This window comes from Sceloporus occidentalis, unplaced genomic scaffold, assembly GCF_023333645.1.
Source record: "Sceloporus occidentalis isolate IW3139 unplaced genomic scaffold, rSceOcc1.0.p SCAF_74, whole genome shotgun sequence".
Taxonomy (NCBI): Eukaryota; Metazoa; Chordata; class Lepidosauria; order Squamata; family Phrynosomatidae; genus Sceloporus; species Sceloporus occidentalis.
In genome coordinates this window covers 3,614,115-3,632,980 of record NW_028317054.1, presented here as the reverse complement: position 1 = coordinate 3,632,980, position 18,866 = coordinate 3,614,115, and the positions used below count along the sequence as shown (strand labels likewise).

Sequence of the window (18,866 nt, the reverse complement as noted above, 5' to 3'; positions counted from 1 at the left end):
AAATCCCCATTTACACTAGCTCTTTTTAATTTAAAAACCTGTAAAACAATTAAGCAAATAAATGTTTTTTTTATTCATGAAATTTAATTATTAAAAAAATATATCTATCGAGCGTATGAATATGGTTTAAAAAAATGTTACTACAGTAAATGAGTAAGATTGAAATAATGGTTGAAGAATGACATCAGGCAATAACACAAAAATTGCTCTGGTCCTGTAGTGTAAAAAAGCCCTGATCCTTAATTGGTTAATATTTATAATGAGCTCAGGGATATAATATTTTTCAGCACCTACAGTTTGTAACCTTGGCCCTAAACAATGTTTTTAAAATCAAAGGATTTATGTCCGGCACAACGTCACCGGGATGCCAGGTATGCAAAAATTCTCTGTTGATTAAGTGATCTGGTATTTTAGATCATTCATTTTTATATTCATTTATCAATTGTCTCGGACTGTGCAAGAGCAGTATATTGATTTTATTTAGACCAGCATACCTGGACTTACTGTTGGGGTCTCTCTAGGTCCAGCCTGTGGAAGTGCCCCAGTACCCTCCACCTCCATGGTTGGCTTCTTTGGTACAATAAAGAAACAGAGCACTAGGATATGATGCATATGCTGGCACGCTGTATGTTAAAGGTGCACATGGCCTTTTAATGAAGTCTATGGAGCCAGCGCAGCGCCCACAGCGTAAATAGGCCATTTCAGTAGATCGCTGATCTCCCTTGTAACTGGCCTGTTGTGTGACACCCCCTGGACCTGCCGCCTTAGGCCTGGGTCTAGTTGGCCTAAGCCGGGATACATCACTCCCTCTCTGGGTCATTCTGCTCTTTAGCCATGTCCACTTCCCATCCAGTTCCCCTCACGCTCCCATAAAATTCTATGCTATCTATTGGCATCTGGCCCTGCTCTCTCATGACTAAACCTGTCCATGTGTGCAGTTAGCTCTGCCCCCTCGTTTAGCCACTCCATCAAAAGAGGGAGCGCTCCAGGTGGCAAGGCGTGGGAAGTTCAGAGTTATGTGCATGTGATAAAGTGGCTGCTGGCCTTAAAGTGCCAGCTCAGCCCAGAATACAGGCTAGTAGACATTTTGAGGCATCAATGTCTTTCAATTACTAAAACTATTAGTTTGAGACTGGCTAAAACTTTACAAACTCAGATGTGAAAGCTATCCCACAAATCCCAGTCACTTTTCTAGCCATAGCTCATAGAAACTCAGCTGTCATACAGAACAGGTGGAGGACAATAATAGCCCACTAGTTTCATTCCACTAAGAGGAATCGGAAGCTGCAAAGTCTTCAACCGAGAGATCTTCAACAGCCTGAAATGTCATCATTCCAAACAAGAAACTAAAGAAGAAGAGAACTGAGAGGGGCGAAAGGAAATGGATTTTACGATTAAACATCTTATTCTCCTCTTAATATCAGGTAGTAATTGACCTTATTCTTCTATAGTTGTCCTTTACAATTATCACTAGCAACTTGGTAATTCTTCCAAATGTACCTACCGTACTTTCTTTCAGTGTCTTTACAATGCAAATTAGACAATCAGTTAAATGTATAGCATATATGTATGTCAAATGTGTTTATAATTAAATATAACAAAATCATTTTGCATGAGAACCTAGTATCCGAAGGGATAAAAAAGTTATTAAAATGCCACATATGATCCCGATTAGCCATAATTACATTATCTCATGTCATTTCATTACTGTAAGCCATTTTGCATGGAATAAAATTGCATTTTACAGAACCTGGTGTAAGTTGGTAATGTTTATATAAAAATAGTCTATGTACAACATGTTATTAATTAAAAAATAACCCATATTTTTGTTATACCCAAAAAGCAATGCTTTCCAGATTTTTATCTTAAAAGTCGGATTTCCATCTAATCTAACCAACCCCTATACTTGAAAATGTTATTTCTATGCCTTAAAAGGAAGAAATTGATGTTTGATTGACAGCTACAGTATAGCGAGAGAGTATGTTTAGAAAACCTCTAATAGACATTGTTATGTATGCGCTCTGAAGAAGTGAACAGTGTATTGTATCGCAATGTGTACTACATCGTTCTCACCCGACACAAGCTAATTCACAATGGTTACACATGAGGAAAAACACAATTATTTTAAATGGGTTTGTAGGCAGTGTACATGTCAAAAATTGGCTGCGCTTATTAAAAAACCAAATCTAAAATAGTTGACAATGGATGGTATGTGGCTGAAACGTAAGCAGAGCATGTAGTGGCAATAGATAAAGTTGATAGGTTGGCCAATGACAAGTTCTGTATTTTAGTAAAAAGTTATATGAAAATCTGCGCATATATCACTTTTAATTTAACAAAAGGAGAGTAACAATTTTGGAAACATGGATTTTGAAATATTAACCCCTTAATGACAAAGCCTGTACATGCACGGGCTTAAAATGCATTGTTTTCAATGGATTTAGGGACCGCCCATTGTACTTAAGGGGTTACAAGTGTATTTCTATGAATTTGTGTTTTCATTTCATGCTTGTTGCTACTTCATTGTATCGTTAGTTCTATACGCTTACTGCCAAACAGTAGATAAACCGAACCATAAGTTACTTTGTGATATTACCTCTCCCTCTCCGCAGCTGGAACGGTCCTCGCTTCCGAAGATGAAACGCGGCTCATTGCAGACCTCTTCAGAAATTACAACAAAGTTGTTCGTCCAGTTGAGACATTTAGTGATAAAGTCGTGGTAACGGTTGGACTTCAGCTGATACAACTGATTAATGTGGTATGAGCAATAAAATATCATGTAGTGCTCGATTTTAATAGTTTTGCGTTGGTACTGTACATCATATAATACTAACTTTGTTTTGATGGTTGTTTTAAGGATGAAGTAAATCAGATTGTGTCAACCAATGTCCGGCTGAAACAGGTATGTGTTTCTTTTCTTTGGTATATTGTACATTTTACTCAAAACAATTCATTCTAAGCCAACTAGATCTATGCCTAAGGTACAGGTCCAGGGGGCGTCAGTCCCTCTGTCACAAGACCGTTGGGCAGATTGCCTCCTTGGTAGATCTGATTCCTTGGCGTACCACTGCACGAGGGTCTGGTTGCAACCAGCACATTTACTCTATGGAGGACTGCGCTAAGCAGGGCAGAGCATCCATAAGCATGCTACGTGCCTTTGAGACAAGGAGCACTGAAATATGAGGTCATATCCTGGCAGTCAGCAGTTAGGTTGGTGTCTTTGGAGACAGTGGCTTAGGGTGCTACCTCGGGTCAGCACCAAAATTAAATTAATCACTGGCACTGTTAGAATATCGTAAGGTCCCCTGTCATTCAACAGAACAAAATCTATTCAGAAGCAAAGTCATCAAATCAGACCAGGCACAGTCGTAGCAAAAAAAGAAATCAAATTCCTGTCATGTGACTGGTTAGCTAGCATGAAGGAAAAGAGATATGGTCATACTGGACCAAGAGAAAATAGAAACATAGAAAATAATAGCAGATAAGAAACATTTGTCCAGGTAGTCTGCCCATTTGTCCTGATCTAAAAACTTCAAATTTAATTGATCCTTGGACTGATCTGAGATTCAGAATATGCCTAAGCCATGGAGGGCTGTTCCACTTATCTACCCTCTCAGTAAAGTAAAAAAAAAGATGGAACCTTCAGCCAAAAGTGATACCGTTTATTGGACTATTATAGAAACAGAAGATTTGCTCCAGAATGTGTTATGCTAATTAGAGAAATATCTCAGCCCCTTAATCTAATAACCTTTGGATACTAAGCATGCTAATAACATGTAGAATGAAACATCAAGTTCTTTCATGGCTAATTTGCTATTATTTTACCCTGTAGCAATGGGTGGATGTTAACCTGAAATGGAACCCAGCAGATTATGGAGGGGTAGAAAAAATCCGTGTTCCATCTGGGTATATTTGGAAACCAGATTTCGTTCTTTACAACAAGTAAGGATTTATTTATTTTTTTCAAGTGTGTAATTATTAATACGTGAAAGCAATTTCAAAACACTTTTAAAAAAGATAAACTTGAAATCATCAAAAGTTGCAAAGAGCAATTTCAAAATGCTCTTTTGAAGAGTGATTTCATAACATCAGACATATTCCTGTTTGTATTGAGTGAGAGTTATGGGAGTACACCATGACCAACTTTCCATCCCCACTAAGAAGTTAACTAGTAACAGTAACTACTAGATTTATCCACTAAGGAAAGAAACAACTTGGTATGCCTGAATCATAATGATGCATTCCTAAAAATATATCAAAGTCTGTGTCCTTGACCTCAGGTTCTTAAAACAGTATAGAAGTGCTGAAAGTCTACTGATCACTGAACATCAGAATTTGGGGAAAGAATGTGGAGATTTATCTACCAATTCTGGTAGCCAAACTAGTTTGCTATTGTTATAACTGTAATACTATGATCCCATGGTCTGGTGCAGGTCAGAAGGACCAAGTGACGCACTGAAGAACTTGCTCTGACATGAGGAGGTACTGAGAACCTGATGTGGTGCGTTGGGGCGCTTAAAAGATTAAAACTGCATAGTACTCGTGTTAGTATAGAAATACTTTCATTGTTGTGTTGGGGTATGTCATTGTAGACAAAAAGAATGTGGTGCTGGGAACATAGCAAACCTGGGGCTTGGGTTGAAATGTTATTATGTAATGTTATTTTATTTCTATGTTTGTAGCATTTTTATTCTTTTATTATAGTGGAAATGGGGAATTTGCCATTACAAAGGAAACTAAGATTCTTCTAGATTACACAGGAAAAATTGTATGGACCCCTCCAGCCATTTTCAAAAGCTACTGTGAGATTATAGTCACCTATTTCCCATTTGACCAGCAGAACTGCAGCATGAAACTTGGCACCTGGACCTATGATGGCACTTTAGTAGTTATAAATCCAGTAAGCAATTTCTTGACCAATGTTATTAAAGAAGTCTAACTTATTGGTTTTGCAAACATTTGTCAGGTACAGTGCCTTGGATATACCCTTATTTCCAAATTAAAAAAACACCATTTCATAGCCCACTAACCGATTTTCCTATTTTCTCCCTTTCCATTTCATGCCCGCCATTCCACATTTAATTCACATTTTCAGGCAACTTCTTACAAAATAATATGATCACAGGACAGGTTAATTACATGTATGTTGTTTAATTGTCATATTAATATCTCAAAATTGGAATTTAATTTACCAACTAGTAGAATATTATGAGACATCTGATCTTTTTTATAACAGACAAAATATAAGGCTACCATTTGGACTCACAAAGGGATTGATACACTAAATGTTGTGTTGTCAGTCAGGTTAAATAAATAACACAACAAAGCAAATATGCACACAACTGCTATAACCTTATAAGCAATTTGAATATTTGTTCCAGCTCACATACCTTGACTCCAGCTCACAAATGCCCACCATGTTCAATAAAAAAATAAAGTAAAATAAATTAAAAATGAGCATCTCCTGGAACGTCTATTAACCAAAGGGGTGGGCAAGACCTCCCTTCTCCCCAACCCAGTGAGCAGTCTCCATGAGAAGGGGTACACACAAGGGTATGCCAAGGTCAGGTGGGGTCCTGGGGCAATACTGTTACCCTCATGAAGCAAACAAGGGTTAGCTGAAACAAGGTCAGTTTTGTTTGTGCAAACCTGTTTATCTTTTCAAACAGATTGTTATCCTATTGTCATGTAAAGAATTAATACACTTTAAGTACATTAAAATCATCCATAAACTGAAATAGGGACTAAAAATAGAACAGACCAGTTTGTATTGCCAGATTACACATTTGTTTGAAAAATGCATTAATTCCAATTATTCATAATCCTCACATTTATCATATAAATATCAATGAATTCACACACAAAAAAAAATACGATTACCATCACAATTCTTTAAAAAATATTTCGGAGACAAGAACGATGATATTAATATATGAATATTATTAATGAAACTACTTTTTTAGGAAAGTGACCGTCCAGACTTGAGCAACTTCATGGAGAGTGGGGAATGGGCAATGAAGGATTATCGATGCTGGAAGCATTGGGTTTATTACACCTGTTGCCCCGATAAGCCATACCTGGACATCACCTACCACTTTGTGCTGCAGCGTCTGCCTCTTTATTTCATTGTCAATGTTATCATTCCCTGTGTTCTTTTTTCTTTCCTTACTGGATTAGTATTTTATCTGCCAACGGATTCAGGTAAATATAACAAAATGCTGTAAAATATCTCCTGATTTGGAGCACTTAGATGGTGTGCATTATACACAAGTTCAAATTACCATGTTCTAAATTAAGCCTCCATATAATAGGTTGGTATTGTAAATGTATTATACCCAGGATATTATGGTACATTTTCTAATTCTGGAGCTGTACATTTAAGGTTCTATTCCACATAATAATCTAAATGTATCTGTTATAACCAAATTCAGCATTAGAAAGGTCATTCTTAGTACCAATGAATGCCCAAAACCTTTCCAGAAATAGCGTATTTGCTCGATTACAAGAAAAGGTTTTTTTTTTTAAAAATCATCTGAGAAAATTACCTTGTCATATAATTGAGTTATAAATGGTTTTGATTTTTTTTATCAATAGGGTCATATTATATTTAGGTATTTTCTTCTTTCATTAAGATCCCATGTTTAGAAGGGGTTGTCTTATAAGAGTGCTACTGGTGTTCTCCCCTACAATCCAAGACGACATTTTTCATTTCAGCCCAAATTACGTTTTTACACAATGATTTTGTGCTTGCACAAAACATTCTGATCTCTTAGAAAAGAGGGGCAGAGGGATTTTGTGCCTAATAGGGCATCCATGTCCTTGTGAATCTGTTCAAGGGCTGCCACCATTTCAGACTATCTCTCTCGTAGAAGAATAAGCCACAGCACAGTGCCTCCATGATTCAGATGCTCCAGAAAACTGGGTGCAGAATTAAACCAAGACTTTCTAATATGTCATCAGGCTCAGCAGAGTGTTAATAATGGGAGATGTCACACACAATGATGTAGGATAACACGATGTGATGTAGGAAAACGTGTATTTCACCTTGTAATAATTTAATCTCCTTTTTACAGGCGAGAAGATGACACTTAGTATTTCTGTATTGCTGTCCTTGACTGTGTTTCTTCTGGTCATTGTTGAACTGATCCCTTCAACCTCAAGTGCAGTGCCTTTAATTGGCAAATACATGTTATTTACTATGGTGTTTGTCATTGCTTCAATCATCATTACCGTAATAGTCATAAATACTCATCATAGATCTCCAAGTACTCACACAATGCCCCAGTGGGTGAGGAAGGTGAGTTACGAATACTAACATCTTTTTCAACCGATATGAATTCATCATAAAGCATATGTGCAATACCTATTGAGAATTAACCATAAATCATATTTTTAGTTCTAATTGCATGCAAAATGTAAGTATTTAATAAAAGCACTGCTGTGGAATTCATATTTACACATTTATTACAAAATTAACTCTCTTTATTTATCCACCAGTTATAAACAAACTTACTGCAAAACAGTATTAAGAAAACCACATTTTTTTCTCTCTTTGTTATCTACGGTCAATAAAAACCATTCGTTACTAATATAACAGCGGTTAATCCTCTGTTGCCTTAGGTTTTTATAGAAACCATCCCAAATATCATGTTCTTCTCTACAATGAAACGTCCTTCACAAGAAAAGGCTGGGAAGCATCTTTTTTCCGAGGATATTGACATATCGGAAATTTCTGGAAAACTTGGACCAGCGGCAGTGATTTATCAGTCTCCGATATTAAAGAACCCAGATGTGAAGAGTGCTATAGAAGGAGTCAAGTACATTGCAGAGACCATGAAGTCAGACCAAGAATCCAACAAGGTACGTCCAAGGCAACATCAACTCCTTTTCAAACAATTTTGATTATAGCGGTTACATTTGATAAAGGACTTTAAGGGGCAAAGCATAGTTGTTACCAGTTTTTTCTGGTTAGAACATCTTTTTCCCAAAATGCACAGTTAATAATTTGTTAATTTTTTCTATGCATCGAACAATGTGTGGTGTGGAATAATAAGAGTTAAGTTGTGAATACTTGATCCAACTTTATGGCCTTGCTGACCTATTATAGTTTTTTGTAGTATAGTACTTTTTGAATTCTTTGAATGAACAGTTTAAGTTTCTGTAAGAAGTTTATTCCTTGTGTTATATGCCCCAATATGTAAGTAATATGTGGTGCTTTCACTCTGACTTCCTACAATATTTCTTTTTTACTGGATTTTTTTCTTTTTTGTTTTTTGTTGAATATAAAAGAAATTTGATTTAAAATAAAGTCCAGTTATGGTTGATACTGGCTGGGACAACATCATAAATGCTACATAATTTTTTTTCATCTGCAGGCTTTTTGTTAACCTTGTGCATTAGGCTAATTTTCCCTATGTCTGGTTTTGTAGGCATCAGAAGAATGGAAGTTTGTGGCAATGGTGTTGGATCACATCCTCCTTGCAGTCTTCATGACCGTCTGCGTCATTGGAACAATTGCCGTGTTTGGTGGCCATCTACTTAACATGGAGGGCTGAAGTATACAAGGATAGAACATGTGAATAATTCCAGACTGTGCCATTTAATGATTATTAATGGTCTATTTGCTCCAATTTGTTATGTTATAACTTATGAAGGGTGTGCTCCAAAAAGAATATTGTAGGGTCCAATGGGACCACTTGGCATTTCCGGCCCCTAGGCCAGAAGGTGTCAGCCCTCCCCTGTACCTATACTCAACGTTGTAATCAGATCCAGCTCATAACTATTCTTAGCCAGGAAACCATCCATCTATAATGCCACATACATGTTTAAAAATATTCCAGATTTTAATTTTTTGTTATCAAAAAGTTAAGATTATTCATTTGTTTGCTTAATTTGCTTTTACAATCTGTAGTTTTTGAGACCCTAATGGAATCAATATTGCATATTATACAAAATATGAATTACAACAAACATGAAAAAAGGAATCGTGGTTTAATGAACAAATGGACAGGAAAAAGTACAAAAAATATGTTCATTAGGGTATGAAGGGGTTAATGTGATCAATGATTGTATGCTTGAATTGTATTAAACTTTATTTGATAATACCGTTATATTGTTTCTTCTTTGGAGTTGCCACATCTACTTACTATTTAGTCCTAGCTTGAGCTAGAATGTGTGTGTTACTGTGTGTTGGTATCCGTGTGTGTATAGGTATGTTAGTTTGTTAACGCGTGTGTACTGGAGGAGCTTGGGGGCTTGAAGGGGGGGCATTCTTTGTTATGTCACTGAGATCAGATCAAATATATATATATATTTTTATTTTTTATTTATTTTTTTATATATTTTTTTTCAAGGTCTGTATTATATTAAGAAAATTCTAAGTAATGTTGCTATATCAAATAATTGAACACTTTTATTTTACATTTCTTACATGCACAAGCATTCCACCACACATAAAAGCCTTTTAACAAATTGACACAAAAAAAGTATATTTTACGAGAAATGACCCAAAATATCAAATATGCGGGGTCAAATATATTGACCAATATAAGCAGAAATTCAGATATTTCCAAGGTAGGATTTTTTTTTTTTTGTATGTTTTTGATAAAAATGTTTAGGTAGATTGTTCCCATTTATCTTCATATCAATTATATTCTACATGAGAAGTAATAGACCTGAACATGGAAGCAGTCACAAAGCACAATTCATGCGCTTGTGGGTTAATATTCACTTTTATTATGGCTTGGCTTTTTCTCCTTTCATTCAGTAGGGAGATGGGGTGCTACATGGAGACACCGGAGAGCTGATCTCTTCCTTCCTACAAGAAACTTCATTCGGAGGAGCCCGGTCATCTAACAGCAGCAACCCATGAAAAAGGTCCTGTATTAGAGCTCCCTCTACTGGCTCAAACCATAATGGCTTGATGGATGAGTTTTATAGGCATTTGGGCTATAAGTATTTTTAAGGTAGCTGTGGGTTCCGGAGATGTGCTTTTGGCCCGTTACTTGGTTCTGGTTAGTGATTTAATAAGTTCAAACCCTCCCCTACTACATCATAATCCAAAATGTATCTGCTTCATGTAAGTCGGGGATGGCCTTAGAGGTATGCAATGAGGAGAGGGTGACACATGATCACTGTGACCATAGATACCATAGTGCTTTTAAGATTAATATAGAGCAGGGGCATCCAAGTTTTTTCTGCAGTGGGCCACTTCATCAGAATTGTATACGTGCGCGGGCCGCACTCATTTTTCACTGTGACCTTTATTAAATATGGCCTTTAATAAAATATGCAGATTAAAATAAAGTAAAATAACACAAAACCTTTACTCTTCCTCTCACTGATTTCTGGGCCTTGAAAGTTTTGCGACTACAAATTCAGGATTCCCTAGATTTATTCTAGGGATGAACTAAAATGAAAATTCTGGACCAAAACATTCAGGGTTCACTTAACCAAAACCGAAAATGACCCCCACCTTTAAAAATAATAATAAAAACTCACATGTTTAATAAAAGTAGGTAACACACAATTGGACAAAATTAGCAATATGACTTGGCATGATAGGAGTGTGATTGCTAACAGCAATCACACTCCTATCATACCCAGGCAACGAGTAAATGCTGGTACCAAGGCATGATGGGACTGTGCTCGCTGTGATTGCTGTTAGCAATCACACTCCTATCATGCCAAGTCAGCCAATACACGCTGGTACAGGGTGGCTGTAAGTGATGTGCAGACCCCATACTGCTGGCAGCATCAATACACAAGGGGGGCAGCTAGCCAGGTTTCAGCATGTACTGGCTGACTTGACATGATAGGAGTGTGATTGCTAACAGCAATCACAGTCCCATCATGCCTAGGTTCCAGCACTTACACATCCATGCTATCACACACACACACACACTCATCTATTCATATAATCATTCATTCACAGATTCATTCCCTCAATCACACACACTCATTCAAACACCCTCCCCACCCCCTTACCTGCACTGCAGCTCCTCGATGCCGCTCACAGACTTCAGCAGGGGGCGCGGCCTCCCTCTGCCTTCTCTGCTAAAGCACAGAGGAAGTAGGATGTCACGGGAACTCCACTTCCTCTGTGCTGTCCAGAAGACCCTCCCACAAGTAAGTAGCAGGGCTTGAGGTGCTGCTCGCGTAAAATCGGTTGCCCTGGCTGCCGATCTTACGCGGGCCGCACCTCGAGGTCTCGTGTGCCGCATTTGGCCCGCGGGCCGCATGTTGGACGCCCCTGATATAGAGGTAACTAGTGATGATGGCGATTTTGGAGTATAGAGCATAAGCGAGTGTATATAACAATACACGATGTATTAAATGTGGGTATGGTGTGTACTCAACATTAATTACAATCAGAAGCTGAATGAGCAAAATGTTTTTTCTTTATCCCACGGCCACATGATAATATAATACATACGAGCTAGATTAACAGGAAATGCTACCGGTCAATTATTGTTGGCAACATACCATCAACAGTAGTCATTTACGAGATGTGTTTTCAAAAAATGGATTGACCTACGAGCTGCGATTTTCTAATTTTGATCCTTACAGAATTTGTAAAACCACTTCCTTGTTTGCTGTTTGGTTTCCTGTTATCTTCGTGTTGCTCGGATGCTGTGGAGTGTGAAATACTTTTAAAATAATAATTCCAAAAACGGCATGCAGACGTTTATAAAAAGAAATCAGCAATCAGATGTTACACGTTGAACATTAATAATGAAGAGTATACTATGATAGATTCAGGAGCCACATGCCTATCCAATGCATGTTGAGATTTACTTACTGTATTAACATCTACCACTTCTGCTGGGAGGCTGTTCCACATCTCTACCACCCTCTTAGTAAATGAAACCTTCATATCATTACGTCAGTCTCTGACCCCCTAATGTTAGATTATGATCTCTTGTTCTGACGTTTCTCCTACACTGTACAACAGGACAGTGCTTGAAAACCAGGACTATCCTGTTGAAACTGGGACACGTGGGAGGTATGTTATCCCTTTTTTGCTTTACTGAACATGCTACCCTTGATTTTAGGCCACATCGTCCATTTGGATGACTGGAAATAAACATACGATTCACCTGGGACACTATGTTGCATTCCTGGATCAAGCCCAGCCATTAGTTTAAGGATATTGATAAAAGGTGTCCGCTTTGATCTCATTGGATAGTGGCTTAGGCCCCGCCTACAACACTTTTTCTTGGTTTTGGGTAATTTAAATACATTTAAGAATTTAAATGTAATGTAATTTGGTTAAATGGATTAAATGAACATCATTTTTGATTATTATTATTTATTGTTTTATATAGTGCCTTCAAATTCCGTAGCGCTGTACAATGGGTAGGCAGGACATAACAAGTAGAATGTAACATAACAAATTGACTTAAAGAAACCGCAGGTGAGGAGGGCCCTGCTCAAACGAGTTTACAATCTACACAAAATACTATAGATAGCTATCAGATTTTAGCTGGGTTGACTTAACCCCTTCCGTTGATGAGAGTACCGATTGCATCACAGCAGTTATCTCACTTTGCTGGTTCAGTATCTGCCAGGAGTACCTTCCCCATTAACCCCCGCATCCAGCTTCCTTGGCATTTTTGTTTTTCTTCTTTCTTCTGAGCTGTTTAAATCCAACCAGTTGAATGGCTCTTCACACTTTTTTTGTATTACCTTCCCATAGCTGTGAAAATACCGTATATGGAAAATCTTTTTTTTTGATGCTGAAGTACTATGACATCATAAGGGGGCTAGACCTGTGTTCCATTTACACTCATTTTTTATTGTGTTAACAACAGATTCAAATAAAAATGCACAAGAGTTTACATTTCAAAAAAAAAAAATTATTTAAGTTTACAGAAGACAGCATATTGACAATGAAGGGAAAAAGAAAACTTTAGGGCAAACAGTCCTAAAGAGACTAGTGATCCAGAGGAAGGCGGAAAAACTTGTTGTCTCTGTTCCAAGTAAAAAATTCCTTCCTGACCCCTTGAATAGGCGATCAGCACGTTTCACACTAAAGAACAGAATAAAACCGCTAACCAAAAAAGTAAATGTCCCCGGATTGAAGAGGGAACGCAGATCCTCACAAACATTCATCAAGAGCAGATAATGAGCTGTGCTGCCCGAGAGCGAGACGGACGGATCCCCCAAACCCTAACTGCAGTCGTCGGTTGTCTAAATAACTCAGGACTCTTTTGCCCTAACTGAGCTCACACGCTGCCGGCTCCTGCTTTTACAGCTCCAGCCTATTATGACACGGCCAAGCTTAATGATGTAAAGTGGGTGTGGCTCTAACAAGCCTGCTATGGAAAACTTGCTTATATAACTCCAGCCTATTATGATACACTGAGCTTTATGAGTTAAAGTGGGCGTGGCTTCAACGCAAAAAAATAATATGCATGTGCTGTTGTTTTAACCTATTGTTGCCCAGTTAATAACCAACATGGTGGGTTCAGCTCTTTATAGCTGTGTAAAGCTCTAGGGCTCCCTCCACAAACCCACAGATTAAATTGTGTTTTATAAATAAATATTTAACAGAGTCTGGGCCCAGCTTCTTCCTTTATTTCTGTATTAGAAAAGCAGAGCAACAACGTTTAGATTAAATCAGGGAAATCTTTTAGATGCATTTTTACCGTTAAGTTCACTGTCATATTTTCCATACTGTGTGTGTGTGTATATACTCATTAATGCTCAAATACACATTTACATCCATGCTCACATACACTTTTACATAGACATCCATGCTCGCAAACATACACACCTCCTCCCACTAATGCCTGTATCCCCTTACCTCTCCTGCGGTGGGGTCAAGTATATATCTCACTTATGACATCATATGAATTGCACCAATTTGGAGTCTCAGATCATCATAATAGGGTTAAATGTGGAAGAGTTTACAACAAACTATTAAATCTACTAATTTAAATGAAGATGTGAATAGAAACCAAATGGCTCATTTTCACTCACCGTCTCATTAGGAGATACTTACCAGTGTTGGCCATTCGTAGTGCAAAGAAAAGACAGTGAGATTAAATGATACAACAAAACACCTGAATAATCTCCATTGTGCAGAGCTCCCTACAACATATTAAATGGTATTATGCTCTAAATTATGTATTGTATCCTGGTACCGGTGAATCATTTTTCATTGATGAAGTTCTATAGATATATTTGAAATCTAAGATTTCCATTACATTTATTTATATAATCAGCAGATTCCATAGCATTGTTACAATCAGTGGGATGAGTTAAAGTCACACACGATAACAAACTGAAATTATGAAATTAAGATTGATCTTTAAGGGCTATAACTATGTGATACAGTAAAAAAACATTTGTGGAAAAATAGATATTGTACACGTGCATTAAAACATTGTGGGCCTGGATGCACTTAACCGGTTCCTGATTAATGGTATGGTGAGGAACCCAATATGCTAAATATATGAACACAAGAAAATAGGGGGTCTTTGCACTTCTTTGGGTATTTGGCAGAGGCATATCTACTGAAAATAGCACCTATGGCAAGCACTGAAATTGCGCCCCCCGTCCAAATATCTAAAACCCATTTACTAGCCCCTGCTGCCCATATATATATATAAATATTAGTCCCTGCTGCCGATACCAGGTATAGATCAACACACAAACGCAGATAAGTTGAAATTCACTTGTGATCTCAGCACTGAAGGTATATATCAAATAAACAGAATCAGACATACAAATCCTGTATTTGCAGGTATACAATAATATATGAAACGTAGCATCGCAGGTATAGATCAAATACATACATGGAAACTGCATTGCAGGTATTAATCAACTGAATAAGACATATTAACCCTGTATTTGGAGGTACACATAAATAATGTATGGAAACATAGCATAGCACATATGGATCTACAGAATAACACAAAAACCCAGCTTTGTAGGTAAAGATCAACTGGAATTCCCATAAAAACACGGCATTAAAGGTATATTTAAAACCCCCTAAATTACAGGCATAGATCACAGGTTGCACACTCCAAAGTCAGCCCTGGCGTCCACACTGCCCACATAGAACCTGGCCAGCACCCAGATAACACACATAAGATTTGCAATCTTTGTCCCTATATAGCCCAGCACAATTCAACTTTGTCCCCAAACAGTCCGGCCTGTGCCATCTTTGTCCCATATACACCCTTCCTGTGCCATCTTGGTCCCCAAGGCTTAAACCTCCTGCTAGTGCCATCTTTGCCCTTCCACTATTATACATCTATAATACACAAACACTTTTACAGTCACTCATCCACACATTAACTCATGCTCTCCCTCATTCAGACAATTCATCCACATATTAACTCATGCTCTCCCTCATTCAGACAACTAATGCTCTCCCTCATTCAGACAATACATTCACATATTAACTCATGCTCTCCTTCATTCACTCAATGCATCCACACATTATTTCACACTCTTTACTTATATCTACCCCCTCTCCTTCTCTTATCACTTTCTAACCCCTCTCCTTCCCTTATCACTTTCTAACCCCTCTCCCTCCCTTATCACTTTCTAACCTCTCTCCCTCCCTTATCCCTTTCTAACCCCTCTCCCTCCCTTATCACTGTCTAACCCCTCTCCCTCCCTTATCACTGTTTAACCCCTCTCCATCCCTTATCACTGTCTAACCCCTCTCCATCCCTTATCACTGTCTAACCCCTCTCCCCCTTTGTAGTTCTCTCACCTTGAGGTCCAGCGACGGGAGCACGAGGCTTTTGTCTTCCTGCACTGCCCGCTGCTTCACTGCTGCTGAGCGCCGTAAGGCACCAGCGAGCGGCTTTTAAACACTGTCTTTTTTTTTGATGCGGGGGAGAACGAGGGGCGCCAAGCGGTTGCTAGGCGCCCCTCTCTCTCTCCTCCGCATCAAAAAAAAGACAGCGTTTAAAAGCCACTCGCTGGTGCCCGCTGCTTCACTGCTGAGCGCCGAAATATGACGTCATATTACGGCGCTCAGCATGGTGCCAGCATGGACGGAGGTAGAGGCCTCGTGGAGGAGAATGAGGGGCGCCGAGCGGTTGCTAGGTGCCCCTCTCTCTCTCCTCCGCATCAAAAAAAAGACGGCGTTTGAAAGCCGCTCACTGGCGCCCCCTTCAAATGACGCATATGGCAGGAGCCATAGGTGCCATACCCTAGATACGCCTCTGGTATTTGGCACAGATTTGTCTTCTACTTCCGGCTGGTACACACTTGCTATGATTTGAGAAGACAAATCTATATGCCAATGTAAGTATAGATTCCCATAATACCATAACACCTCTTGTGTCACAGAAGGTCCAGAAAGGCTGGGCATGGGGATCCAAGTTTACCACTCGTACACGTAATTGCACCATACTACAGCAGACGTAGCCTGCAGAAAATGACACCAAATTACAAGCAAATCATTGTCTTTCTGGGACTGCTTCTTCAGCAATGTACAAACATTCTCCAATTTCATAGCCTCTGGGGCAGTGGGCTTGTCCATAGCCAGGAACATCTGCCCTCACGAAGCATCAAAAGTAACTGAAACACATCATAAAATATTAAGGTGAGATTTCTTTTCACTTTATTATTTACCTCTACGCCACATGTCTTCATTATTGTTGTAGGGAAGGTGCGAGAAGCATTTTAATAATTAAATAGAACAGTTCTTCTCGTCTGTACCTAGACATAAACCCTCTTTAGAAAATTTAGATCGGGCGAGATTATTCGCAGCAAATTATTCACAGCAAACAAAACCAGAAGAGAAATATAAAGTAAAAGAATGAAAATAGGATTATCACAAGGAGATATGTTGATGAGGTAGAAAATATAGCGAGGGCAAGCTTACGGGCCAAGCGTGGCTTCTAACGCAAATCATCGTGATGCGTATTGCTTTTGGTTTTCTCTGGATAATTAAACATACGGCTTGTTTTAATAATTATTCTCTTCAGGAAATGAAAAGCTAGGCCTGTCATGGAATTGGGTGCTATGCGTAGTTTAGGAAGGACATTATATATTCAGAACCGGGTTCAGACAGGCCACCTGGCACACAGGAAGGAACCAGCCGACAGGCCTAATGTGAGGCCTGCGAGTCTGCATTTAAATTAGTTTTATTAATACAAAAACATGATAATTTTCCATACAAAAATTCAAAAAATCAGACGATAAGCTGTACTGTGATACATTGCTGCGTAACTGAGAGTCCTGCGCACGCAGTTACAAAGACGTGGGCCACATATATCCCAACGTCCAGCCCCGCTCAGGACCCGGATACCGCTGCCCCTCTTTCCTCCATCAAAATCCCTCTTTTCTAGGATCCCATCGTGTATTCTGCGGCCCTAAATGTTAAACTAATGTGTGCTCAGACTCCTGCATATCAAAAATGGGGATAGACATTTGATTGACATGTGCTTGACATGTGATTGACGTGGGATTTCTAAGGTCCAGCTTGTCCTCAAAAGGGTGAAGAATGGAAAGAAAGTGAAGCTTACGGTGATGAGAGAACTTGGCGCTTGTGACACGTTTTGTGACGCTGTTATTTATTCATGTACCGCACTGTGTACACCATGTGTATATATAGTTATATATGTATATATATGTATATAGTGCCGTTATATAGCGGCCGGCAGGCTCTCCCGGAGCTGGAAGGCCGCATGTGGGGACTGTTACATCACTGATTTCCGGGCTGAGGGGAAGTCTGAATTTTTTTGCACAACTCTCTGGGAGAGTCTGAAAAACAAGGCAAAGCCGCCGGGTGGCGGGACAGCGAGGGGCACAAAGCACCGCCGGCGAGCGGCCAGTAAGTGACAGCAGGCAGGGCAGGGACTCGCTGCGGCTCCCGGGACGGCACCACTGGATGGGTGGGGCCGGGCTGATGATAGACAGGAGAGGTTGTCATCTCCTCGGCGTTATCCCCGCTGTTGAATGTCTCTGCCGTATCATCTAACGCAAAGCAGCAGTCGGTGCATATCAAGCACACGGACCGGGAAGGACCGCTTAACCCGTACAGGTATCTAGTGGCTAATAAGGAGAATGGCATGGGTTAATCCGTCTAACTTTATGGCTGTAGTACTTACTCTGACTGTTCATCCGGTTGGGATGGTGACGGCTCTCTGTACTTTTAGAAGATCTGCCGCTTTGCTGGAAGCCCTTGGCTGATCTGCCGGGAAAGGCTTGGAGGCTCCTTAGAAGTTCTTAGAAGTAATGTGGTGTGCATGCTGTAGAAGGGGGCATTCTTTGGCAGAAGAGCTTTCACTCTTTCTTCTGTGATACCATACACTGCATGCCAGATCTGCATGTAAAGATGTTCTGCAGCAGTTACTGATTGGGGAGGAATAACTTTTTTTCTCTGTATAGCTGGCTGTGTATTTCTTGCCTGTATGAGTGTAGGAATAAGTGACGTGTCAGCATAAATTCGTATTTGTTATCCTGAAGTGTAGCCATCAGCATTTTAGTAGGAAGTAAGTAACATTCTTCCACAGCGCTCCGAGACCGGGTCACTTCGGATGTCTATATTGGGTCCAGCTGTGTCAATGCGGCGACAGATCCATTCCGTATATAAATGTATATAATATATAATACAGGTCACAGTGCGTTAAAGATGTTTAGGTGCGCTGATGTATCATGTTAGTAAATTATAGAGGGTCTGCACTAATTCCGCGTTAACCCTTAGAGTACCCTGCAGTTGCGCAAGATGATTTCATTCTGTTTGTGTCTTTTGACCCTCTAAGGCCTCTGTATAACCGTCAAGAGCGGCATCATTAAGAACCCACAGGCACCAGTCTTACAGCATAGGGCCGGTTATTATTATTATTATTATTATTATCTTTTATTTATATGGTGGCCACAATGTATACAGAGAT

At 39.2% G+C, this 18,866-nt stretch overlaps 1 protein-coding gene across 1 annotated transcript; it reads left to right on the top strand.

Moving 5' to 3' along the window:
• Window positions 1-1,381: 1,381 nt before the first annotated feature.
• LOC149285973 (acetylcholine receptor subunit alpha-1-B) lies at window positions 1,382-8,555 on the top strand. Its single transcript, XM_089494599.1, has 9 exons — window positions 1,382-1,424; window positions 2,613-2,758; window positions 2,858-2,902; window positions 3,833-3,942; window positions 4,705-4,900; window positions 5,964-6,201; window positions 7,074-7,297; window positions 7,621-7,860; window positions 8,430-8,555. The coding sequence occupies exons 1-9, from the start codon at window positions 1,382-1,384 to the stop codon at window positions 8,553-8,555; spliced, it is 1,368 nt and encodes a 455-aa protein (XP_089350725.1).
• The last annotated feature ends 10,311 nt before the right edge of the window (window positions 8,556-18,866 follow it).

Excerpts from the sequence above, each read along its gene's own strand:
- LOC149285973 (XM_089494599.1), top strand. The coding sequence starts at position 1,382 with ATGGATTTTACGATTAAACATCTTATTCTCCTCTTAATATCAG. Across the intron at positions 2,903-3,832 it reads CCAATGTCCGGCTGAAACAG|CAATGGGTGGATGTTAACCT; the intron begins GTATGTGTTTCT and ends TTTACCCTGTAG. Across the intron at positions 4,901-5,963 it reads CTTTAGTAGTTATAAATCCA|GAAAGTGACCGTCCAGACTT; the intron begins GTAAGCAATTTC and ends CTACTTTTTTAG.